Source organism: Prunus dulcis, chromosome 8, assembly GCF_902201215.1.
Source record: "Prunus dulcis chromosome 8, ALMONDv2, whole genome shotgun sequence".
NCBI lineage: Eukaryota > Viridiplantae > Streptophyta > Magnoliopsida > Rosales > Rosaceae > Prunus > Prunus dulcis.
The window spans coordinates 2,188,025-2,199,227 of record NC_047657.1 but is presented as its reverse complement, the minus strand read 5'-3'; the positions used below and the strand labels follow the sequence as shown (position 1 = coordinate 2,199,227).

Below are 11,203 nucleotides of genomic sequence, written 5' to 3'. Positions count from 1 at the left end.
TAAAGTAGCTCGAATTTTGCTCCAATCTATTTTAGGCGTCAAGGAGTTGGATTCCTGTTCAAGCTAGGTTAAATTCCAACATATAATAGAGTCGAAAAAAAGAGAGGAGGCTCTCTTCCACACAACTTATCTCAACATATTTCAAACTTATTACAATTAATCCCCAAAACAATTTCATACATATATATTGCAACCCTAACTATGTTCAAGATTGCTAATAATCAATTCGAGTTCACAACTCCTTAGCTCAAATCGACCGTACTTTTTGATTTGCTTTTTACTTAATTTTTTTCCCCAGTTTTTTACTACATTGGTTGATATGCGTGGAATTCACACCACCAATCAGAGTGCATCAAACTTAGTTAACCCTTTTTCAGGGTGGACGTGGTCTTGAAGTTGTATTTCTGTAGGTATCTATCGCACTTGGAGCGGCCAAGTACGGTCGTTTTTAGTTTTCATTTTTTGCACTAAAGTATAGAGGAACGAGGGAGAGAATGGAAGTGAGAATGAGAGTGGAGATGAGATTTAGAGGGAAGATGAGAGGGGAGGATGGGAGGGAGAAGTAACAAAACTGGAAAAAAAAATTAAAAACCTGAAATCTATATTTGAAATTGTTTTCACTTTCAAATTTTTGTTTTCACTTTTGTTACTTCCCCTCTCATTCTCTCTCTCAATCTCACACTCACTTTCATTTTCCTCTATACTCTAACACAAAAAATGAAAACTAAACACTAAAATTGAAATGGTTATCAAACAAGCCCTTAGTGTTTATTTTTTGCTAACTTTATTGAGATTTAGTTATTGAACTATGCATTCTTTTAATAGAATTCTAATACGATTCATATCCTTCTTGTTATTTACATTCACAAGAAAAAAAAAAAGATGCAATCAATGTGAAAACAGGAATGAAACTAATATCATATTGTGGTCAATATATACCCACTAGTCATGAATTGCTTCTAAATATAATATTTAAGTCTTTACCTGCTCCGATAAGAAAATTATATCCAAAAGTACTGTAGAAGACTAGTTCATTCTCTCCAGTCTATAAATAGACCTATATGCCAAGAAGGATTTTCAACCCATCCTCACACCGACTCTCTAGACACAAAAAACAGTAACACAAAGTTTTAAGGCAACCTAGCTAAGCCAATTGCGATGAAAGGTGATCATTTTCTCATAAGCACTCTTGCCATTTTGGCATTTGCAACGTTCCTTGCCTCTGCCTATGACCCCAGTCCTCTTCAGGACTTCTGCGTAGCAGTTAAGGACATCAAATCTGGAGGTATACATTTATATCCTGCTATATTATATTTTTCCCTACTATTATTTCCACATTAATTATTTTCGTAAGGCATTAAGAATATATGAAGGACGGTTTTTCTGTTAAATATATATATGCCTTTGCATGGCATTTTCACGCACAGATATACACTGTTTCTTATACATATATGAAATACTATTTTATACGTACCAAAACTTTATTGGACGGGAATTTTACATCTGTTAGAGAGGAAATAATTATATATGGTCCAAATACATATATTGTACATGTCAATGCACTTGCTGTCAACTTACTAATACTAAAACTTTATTGCTTTTTTTCTTTTTGGTGCAAACAGTGTTTGTGAATGGGAAATTCTGCAAGGATCCAAAGCTTGCCAATGCAAATGATTTCTTCTTTTCTGGGCTTCAAAATCCAAGAAATACAAAAAATCCGGTTGGTTCAAATGTGACAGCTGTGAATGTGGACAACCTAGAAGGACTGAACACTCTCGGCATATCCTTAGCCCGCATAGACTTTGCACCAAATGGCCTAAACCCTCCTCACACTCACCCTCGTGCCACCGAAATCCTTTTGGTCTTGGAAGGAACACTCTATGTTGGTTTCGTCACATCCAACGGTGATGGCAATCGCCTGTTCACCAAAGTGTTGAACAAGGGAGATGTGTTTGTGTTCCCAATAGGCCTCATTCATTTTCAACTCAATGTGGGACATGTCAACGCTGTAGCCTTTGCTGGGCTTAGCAGCCAGAATCCAGGAGTGATCACCATAGCCAATGCAGTGTTTGGCTCCAAGCCTCCCATCAATCCTGATGTTCTAACCAAGGCCTTCCAAGTTGACAACAAGGTGGTTGACTATCTCCAGAAACAGTTCTGGTACGACAACAATTAGAAGGAAAAAAAAAAAAACTATAATTATATGTGGAAAGCAGAAAAGGCCTTACAAATGATTGTTTTTCACTACTTACAAAAATTATTATGATCTAATATTGATTGAATAAAAATGGTTGTTTATGGATGCCTTATCCTGTGAATTTTGATATAAATGCAATATTATATTGTGTAGTGCTGTGTACTTGTAGTTTGGACAATTGACTTGAAAAATGACAAATCGATAACATCTGCCTTCCACAACTTAGCAATACTTAAATTGAGGACCCGTGCCTTTTCAACATTGGTAAGTTGGCCTAGGCTATAGAGAATCAGGTGGAGGCTGAATTTCCAACAACTCTTTAGTCAAATAACAATGGGTGCTCTTGAACTTTACTTGAATCAATCGATAGATACAAATATTTGAACGAAACATCCTATAGCCAGTTAGGGCATGTTTGGTATCTTATTTAAAAAGGGAACTTTAAAATTGTGATTTTTTAAAAAAATAAGTTCTTTAATTCATTTTTGGTATGTACCTTAAAAACTGTTATTGAATCTTTAAAATTTAAAAACTTGTTTGGTTGAATTCTTGAAAATAATTTTTTTCATAATTTTTTGTTTTATAATTAAGATATTTTGATAAACATTATTAAAAATATTTTAAACATACTATTTTAACATCCATATTTTAATACCATACATATATGATCGACAAACTCAATTAGCATACTTATTGAAGAATAAACAATAATAAACGAAGAAGGCACATAAGAGAAAGCACCTAAAAATGAGCAAGAAATCGGGAGGTACTATGTGCTTCCAAATATTTACTCTTAGGCAAGAGAAAGAGAGCATATCCACAAGGTTTTCATACCTAATCATTGAACCTATTTAAAAGTTTTCACAACTCCAATCCAATCTCCCATTAATTACAAACCACAAGCAAAAAACCAGGACAATTAATCATATATATGTTTCAAGCTCAATTAATCATTCAATTAAAATAAATTTAGACTAATAATTCACTCCCGTTCACTTTAGTAGGCTATTGAGCCACACTACTCTTCTCTACAGATCTGATATCTTCAAGAACATCTTCTTCCAATCAAAATTCAACACCACCACACTATTTGGTAAATAAAATTTGGTGAACAAATTTAATGTACCTAATTGTACTCGAGAAAAAAAGTAAGGACGAAGAGAAGACTTTGAGGATAAGCAGGTCCCATAATTACATCCACCAACTAATTAACCACAAATGGGAGGATAGTGAAGAGCAGCCAATGCTTCTAAAAACGAAGAGCAAGACCAGTTTCAAACGAAGAGCTAGAAGGTGAAAAATGAAAAGGAAGAATGAAAGTCATCATGCACTCAACTTTCTACGGTGCAGGTGCAGGTGGAGGTGGAAAGTCACCATCAATGTTAATGAGAGATTGAACTCTTTGGTAGGATGAATCCATATGACATTAACTGGTCGTTAACGAATCTAAATTTAGTTGGTAGAATGAATTTTAGTTGATATATTTAGTTTGTTGTGGTTCTCTTTTTGCTAACCTAATTGAGATTTAGTTGCTAACCTAATTGAGATTTAATTACTGACAAATAAGGCTATGCATAATGCATTTAATTCCTTACCAGTAGTGAAGATTTTATTAAAGTAGCTCGAATTTTGCTCCAATCTATTTTAGGCGTCAAGGAGTTGGATTCCTGTTCAAGCTAGGTTAAATTCCAACATATAAGCGAGTCGAAAAAAAGAGAGGAGGCTCTCTTCCACACAACTTATCTTAACATATTTCAAACTTATTACAATTAATCCCCAAAACAATTTCATACATATATATATATTGCAACCCTAACTATGTTCAAGATTGCTAATAATCAATTCGAGTTCACAACTCCTTAGCTCAAATCGACCGTACTTTTTGATTTGCTTTTTACTTAATTTTTTTCCCCAGTTTTTTACTACATTGGTTGATATGCGTGGAATTCACACCACCAATCAGAGTGCATCAAACTTAGTTAACCCTTTCTCAGGGTGGACGTGGTCTTGAAGTTGTATTTCTGTAGGTCTCTTTCGCACTTGGAGTGGCCAAGTACGGTCGTTTTTCCAATGTGGGACTCAAAAGAGGCTGATGATGTGGAACCATTCTATTGGGTGATCGGTGACAAATTGACGTGTGTCCTTTCCTTTTTTAGGGAACAACAGACATATGTGGGATATGACGTAGGAGTGCGCGGGCCTCTGGGGAGAGTTGCCTGGGTTAGTGCGATGTGAAAAACATTACAGTCCGTCTTTCCACCAGCTAAATCCTAAAACACCATAGCTCACAGAAAATCCACCATGAGCAGCAGGCCAAGACCAGTTTCAAACTAGCTCTAGAAGATGAAAATGAAGAGGAAGAAAAGTCATGCACTAAACTTTCTACGGTGCAGGTGAAAATGACAGGAGCAATTGGGGAACTGTTATATTTTATATTTAGGGTAGAATGAATCCATATAACATAAATATTGAACGTGTCCATTGGTTAAATTCCATAAATTTTTTTGAATATAATTATTTCCTTTAACTACTCTTTCTTTCTGGTACAACTCCTAATACCTGTTCTTTGTCATCATGATTATATAAACATATTCTTCCTCACCTCATATTGTATTAAACTACCCTAATAGACCTTTACAAAAGGCATTTTATTTTATTGAAACAACAAACAATGGGCTGAGTCAAAGATCTTGAAAATTCTATCACAACTGATATTTGTTTATTTTAATAGTAATAACATATATATGTAGAAAATTTGCCTTGTTCAATGGTTGATCAGCCTTAGTTCATATATTTAAGGCCTGTTTGATAATCATTTCAATTTTAGTTTTTAGTTTTCATTTTTTGCACTAAAGTATAGAGGAATGAGGGAGAGAATGGAAGTGAGAATGAGAGTGGAGATGAGATTTAGAGGGAAGATGAGAGGGGAGGATGGGAGGGAGAAGTAACAAAACTGGAAAAAAAAATTAAAAAACTGAAATCTATATTTGAAATTGTTTTCACTTTCAAATTTTTGTTTTCACTTTTGTTACTTCCCCTCTCATCCTCTCTCTCAATCTCACACTCACTTTCATTTTCCTCTATACTCTAACACAAAAAATGAAAACTAAACACTAAAATTGAAATGGTTATCAAACAAGCCCTTAGTGTTTATTTTTTGCTAACTTTATTGAGATTTAGTTATTGAACTATGCATAGAATTCTAATACGATTCATATCCTTCTTGTTATTTACATTCACAAGAAAAAAAAAAGATGCAATCAATGTGAAAACAGGAATGAAACTAATATCAAATTGTGGTCAATATATACCCACTAGTCTTGAATTGCTTCTAAATATAATATTTAAGTCTTTACCTGCTTCGATAAGAAAATTATATCCAAAAGTACTGTAGAAGACTAGTTCATTCTCTCCAGTCTATAAATAGACCTATATGCCAAGAAGGATTTTCAACCCATCCTCACACCGACTCTCTAGACACAAAAAACAGTAACACAAAGTTTTAAGGCAACCTAGCTAAGCCAATTGCGATGAAAGGTGATCATTTTCTCATAAGCACTCTTGCCATTTTGGCATTTGCAACGTTCCTTGCCTCTGCCTATGACCCCAGTCCTCTTCAGGACTTCTGCGTAGCAGTTAAGGACATCAAATCTGGAGGTATACATTTATATCCTGCTATATTATATTTTTCCCTACTATTATTTCCACATTAATTATTTTCGTAAGGCATTAAGAATATATGAAGGACGGTTTTTCTGTTAAATATATATATGCCTTTGCATGGCATTTTCACGCACAGATATACACTGTTTCTTATACATATATGAAATACTATTTTATACGTACCAAAACTTTATTGGACGGGGATTTTACATCTGTTAGAGAGGAAATAATTATATATGGTCCAAATACATATATTGTACATGTCAATGCACTTGCTGTCAACTTACTAATACTAAAACTTTATTGCTTTTTTTCTTTTTGGTGCAAACAGTGTTTGTGAATGGGAAATTCTGCAAGGACCCAAAGCTTGCCAATGCAAATGATTTCTTCTTTTCTGGGCTTCAAAATCCAAGAAATACAAAAAATCCGGTTGGTTCAAATGTGACAGCTGTGAATGTGGACAACCTAGAAGGACTGAACACTCTCGGCATATCCTTAGCCCGCATAGACTTTGCACCAAATGGCCTAAACCCTCCTCACACTCACCCTCGTGCCACCGAAATCCTTTTGGTCTTGGAAGGAACACTCTATGTTGGTTTCGTCACATCCAACGGTGATGGCAATCGCCTGTTCACCAAAGTGTTGAACAAGGGAGATGTGTTTGTGTTCCCAATAGGCCTCATTCATTTTCAACTCAATGTGGGACATGTCAACGCTGTAGCCTTTGCTGGGCTTAGCAGCCAGAATCCAGGAGTGATCACCATAGCCAATGCAGTGTTTGGCTCCAAGCCTCCCATCAATCCTGATGTTCTAACCAAGGCCTTCCAAGTTGACAACAAGGTGGTTGACTATCTCCAGAAACAGTTCTGGTACGACAACAATTAGAAGGATAAAAAAACGAAAATTATATGCGGAAAGCAGAAAAGGCCTTACAAATGGTTGTTTTTCACTACTTACAAAAATTATTATGATCTAATATTGATTGAATAAAAATGGTTGTTTATGGACGCCTTATCCTGTGAATTTTGATATAAATTCAATATTATAGTGTGCAGTGCTGTGTGCTCTATCTTTTAATCTCGTAGTTGGTAGTTTGGACAATTGACTTGAAAAATGACAAATCGATAACATCTGCATTCCACAAAGATATCATTAAAACTTAGCAATACTTAAATTGAGGACCTTTGCCTTTTCAACATTGGTAAGTTGGCCTAGGCTATAGAGAATCAGGTGGAGGCTGAATTTTCAACAACTCTATCTTTAGTCAAATATCAATGGGTGCTCTTGAACTTATATAAAGTATTGGTTTGCAAGCCTTTTTTTGCCTCTTCATATAATAGATGAATAAAATGGTCTTTAATAGGCTTTGGCCAATTAGCTTTATCATCAAGCTCATTTTCAAGGTCCTTGTTTGACATCTTAAATTTGTACTATGTACTAAATCAATATATAAAACAACAACAATCAATTCAATTCATCAATCAAATATGATGGTTCTCCTTTCTCAAGCACATCTTGAATTTGAGGAGAGTACTGATACAAGTCAAACTAGTCGAACCACAGATCTTCCTCCAATGCATGACTTGTATATACGAATGTCTAACAAAATTTTCCTTTTTCTATAGCCTTCCATTTGATTGATTGGAAGAATCCTCTTGCAGCTCTTCCTAGACATTTAACAATAACCAAAGCCGTTTAATCACGCCCAAAAGCATGTTTGCATCGGATTTGTTTACACTTATCTATATACTTAACCCCAACTTAAGTCGTTTAGTTTGAATAAATTAAAAAAAGAAAACTAAAGCAAAAATTTCAAGCAAAAAAATAAAACTTAGCAACGACCATTCACCTACCGGCCCAGCTTAACCTTTAGGGTTTGTTTTGTAAGAGAAAGAAAACATATGAATAAAAAGTACTTAAAAGGTACTAGGAATTGTTTATGTAGTATTTCTTTTGTTGTTGGGCTCTAGCCCCAATTCTACCCCCCAAAAAAAAAAAAACCGTTTCTATAATTTTTATTTTATTTGCATTCTACATATTTTCTCTCAGCTTCCTCCCACGTCTATCAAATTATATTTTTCTTGGTCTATCTTCTTTCAATAATAAAAATTTAAACAAAAAAAAAAAGGAAAAAAATAAAGACATTACCGAACGAGTTCGTTACTTACATTAAAGGTATGCGACTTTATGTTATCACTCACATTAAAGTTTGAGGCAATGCCACCCCATTGGGGTCGGCAATCTTCCTCCCTTTTCCTCTCCTCACCATATCCTCTCTCATCTCCTCTCTTCTCTTTCGCTCCCTTTTCTTCTTTGTTATATTTTGTTATCGTGTTTTGTGGTGTGAAAGCAGCCGAGGTAAAACGTTGTTATCGCCTTGATAGTCGTCGTCTTTTGACCCAAGTACACCAGCCTTCAACATGAATTTGGAGTTGCAATAACGAGAAGATGGACGAGTTGTGTTGGTTTTGGATTTAGCCGGTATGATGATATGGCTCTCTTCGGGTTACCTGGAAGGATGTGAGTTGGCCTAGGCTATAGAGAATCAGGTGGAGGTTGAATTGTCAACAACTCTTTAGTCAAATATCAGGGTTCTCTTGAACTTTACTTGAATCAAACGATACATAAAAATATTTGAATGCAACATCTTGTAGCTAGTTAATTTCTTTATTTGTGTTTGGTCATCAGAGGTTTAAAGAATTCATGAATTAAATATGATCATTCTCTTAAAATCATACTATCATACTACATATCGTTGTGTTAAGTAATTTGTATTATGAACATTTATTTTGAATATGATTGTCAAAGATGATATATGATGTAGAATAAATGGTGGAAGCAATTGAATAAGACTTGGAGAGACGCGCGCGCAAGAGTAAATCAAGTAAACTGCAGATTTGGGCTCTGAGCTCAGAATCGGGCCCATAATCCTTCAATTTGAAGAGAATGGCGTCATGAGTAAAATTCATTGATACACAATGATTAATGGGCTTTTTTGGGCATCCGAGATTGTTTAGCAGCCCGAAATTTAGTTTTAAAGTTTTTACAATTTTTAGAAACTTTGTTATTTTCTTATTTTAATTCCTTATTTATTTCTAGGGTTTCTAGGAGTAGTTAAACAGATTTTACCCGTAGCAAGAGTTATATTTTGTTATTCCAATTTATCAAATAAACCTTGAGGTTTACTCATATCTTCCTTGTGAATTTCAAAATTACATATTTTATACTAAGATTTTAGCTAACGTCCAAATCATAGATATGAGAGATGGGAGGCCTTTTTTTTCTTTTCCGTAAAGAGAAGGCAGGTCATTTTTCACCAATATGACATGACAGCTTGATCTATAACGGTACTTTGCTTCTTCTTTTTGATAAGTGGTTAATTACTTTTTTTTTATTACATGTCTATTTGTTGGTTTCAAAAGTTAAGTTCGCAAGTAGACACGAAAAATAAAAAAGTTTGACTTAAAATCCATTGTGCATGCAAAATTCACTCATTTGCATCAACTGGAAAGATTCCATCCGACAAAACAAAACCAAAAAAAAAAAAAAAGTTTGATTCAACAAGATAAACTTAATACTTTAAAAAAAAAAGTTTTATTTAACAAGATAAACTTCATACTTTCAAAATGTGTAGCCTTTTATAGAGTTCATAATGATAATAGTTATTACCATTTAATCTAAATCTAATTCGAATCTGGAATCATTTTGTTGCATGCAAAAGACTACTCAAAAGAGTAATAATTTTTATTCGGACAAAATGAATCTCTTTATGAAATTTTTACTAAAGATTTATTGGTTAATTTATTAACACTTGGTACTTTTTGTGGATACAATATGAAATTTTTTTCACACTGTCACGTCCTATTATAAATTCTTATATTATAATACGGTTCACCATCTCAAATTTTAAGTTATTGAAGTTATGAATACAAAGTTTGGAGACTCATTTTTGCGTGTTTTTTAGATGTGTTTTTCACAAAATGGTGCAGCCCGATTTCACAGCCATCATTGGGCTTGCCCTAAGAATTTATGCTTAATTGCTTAAGAATGGAAATGAACAAATCAAACATGCCATATATGTATCATATATGAATGAATTCAACACTACCACACTATTTGGTAAATAAAATTTGGTGAACAAATTTAATGTACCTAATTGTATTCAAGAAAAAAAGTAAGAACGAAGAGAAGACTTTAAGTAGGAAAAGCAAGTCCCATAATTACATCCACCAGCTAATTAACCACAAATGGGAGGATAGTGAGGAGCATCCACTGCTTCTAAAAAAGAAGAGCAAGAAGGTGAAAAATGTAAAAGAAGAGAAAGTCATCATATGCACACAACTCTCTACGGTGCAGGTGGAGGTGGGAAGTCTCCATCAATGTTAATGACAGAATAAACTCTTTGGTAGAATGAATTTTACTCTCTTTGGAAACGAATTTTATTCTCCATCGATAAATGAAGTAGGAGTAATTTTTGTATGTTCATCCAATACAGACGAGACGTGTGAAAATATTCTTAATATTGTTATCTCCTTTAACCATTCTTTGTAGAAGTCCTAATACCTGATCTTTATAATCATGATTTTTCTTTTTGCTAACCTAATTGAGATTTAGTTACTGAACTATTATACATGCTTTTAATAGAATTTTAATACAACTCATATCCTTCCTGTTATTTACATCCACCTTAGCTCCAAGCTAGACAAATAAGGCTATGCATAATGCATTTAATTCCTTACCAAATTAGAAGTTAAAAAAATTACAACTATGGATCAGGAAGGAAGAAGCTAATACCAAATTTTAGTAAGATTGTTTTTCTATGTGAAACTCGTTGTAATAGTGCTCACATGGCGAAACTATCAAAACAACTTGGTTTTAGGGGCATAACAAGTGTGAGTAGTAGAGGTTATTCGGGAGGTTTGGCATTGTTATGGAAGGAAGAGGTGGATGTCCATGTTTGTGCTTTTTCTGATCATTTTATAGACGTACAAATTGGTTCTAATGGAGGTGGAGATCGATGGCAATTGACTGTTTTTTATGGCTTTCCAGCGGTGCATGATAGGGAGAAGTCATGGATATTATTGGATCAATTAGGGCACCATAATCAACTGCCCTGGTTGTGTGTAGGAGATTTTAATGAAATTCTTAGCACGGATGAAAAAGAAGGTGGTCCTTTAAGAAATAACAGACAGATGCAAGGTTTTAGAAACATTGTGGATAAATTGGGTTTCCGAGATTTGGGCTTTAATGGGTACAAGTTTACTTGGAAGCGCCGCTTTAGGGATGGTTTCGTTAGAGTGCGGCTGGATCGTGCGTTGGCTACAACATCTTGGCAAAATCTCT

At 34.3% G+C, this 11,203-nt stretch overlaps 2 protein-coding genes across 5 annotated transcripts; both read left to right on the top strand.

The window, feature by feature from the left end:
• Positions 1-1,102: 1,102 nt before the first annotated feature.
• LOC117637328 (germin-like protein subfamily 1 member 13) lies at positions 1,103-2,212 on the top strand. 3 transcript variants are annotated; one of them, XM_034372192.1, is made up of 3 exons: positions 1,103-1,285; positions 1,623-1,851; positions 1,966-2,212. In XM_034372192.1, the coding sequence occupies exons 1-3, from the start codon at positions 1,159-1,161 to the stop codon at positions 2,174-2,176; spliced, it is 567 nt and encodes a 188-aa protein (XP_034228083.1). In that variant the 5' UTR covers positions 1,103-1,158; the 3' UTR covers positions 2,177-2,212. The 3 variants fall into 3 exon arrangements, with proteins under 3 accessions (XP_034228083.1, XP_034228082.1, XP_034228081.1); XM_034372191.1 differs by having other exon boundaries at positions 1,103-1,278; positions 1,685-2,212; XM_034372190.1 differs by having other exon boundaries at positions 1,623-2,212.
• A 3,427-nt stretch (positions 2,213-5,639) lies between these two features.
• Positions 5,640-6,908, top strand: LOC117637295 (germin-like protein subfamily 1 member 13). 2 transcript variants are annotated; one of them, XM_034372147.1, is made up of 2 exons: positions 5,640-5,854; positions 6,192-6,908. In XM_034372147.1, the coding sequence occupies exons 1-2, from the start codon at positions 5,728-5,730 to the stop codon at positions 6,743-6,745; spliced, it is 681 nt and encodes a 226-aa protein (XP_034228038.1). In that variant the 5' UTR covers positions 5,640-5,727; the 3' UTR covers positions 6,746-6,908. The 2 variants fall into 2 exon arrangements, with proteins under 2 accessions (XP_034228038.1, XP_034228039.1); XM_034372148.1 differs by having other exon boundaries at positions 5,672-5,847; positions 6,254-6,745.
• Positions 6,909-11,203: the final 4,295 nt, after the last annotated feature.

Coding starts and splice junctions, on each gene's coding strand:
- LOC117637295 (XM_034372147.1), top strand. CDS start 5,728: ATGAAAGGTGATCATTTTCTCATAAGCACTCTTGCCATTTTGGCATTT. Junction 5,855..6,191: donor TAAGGACATCAAATCTGGAG/GTATACATTTAT, acceptor TGGTGCAAACAG/TGTTTGTGAATGGGAAATTC.
- LOC117637328 (XM_034372190.1), top strand. CDS start 1,159: ATGAAAGGTGATCATTTTCTCATAAGCACTCTTGCCATTTTGGCATTT. Junction 1,286..1,622: donor TAAGGACATCAAATCTGGAG/GTATACATTTAT, acceptor TGGTGCAAACAG/TGTTTGTGAATGGGAAATTC.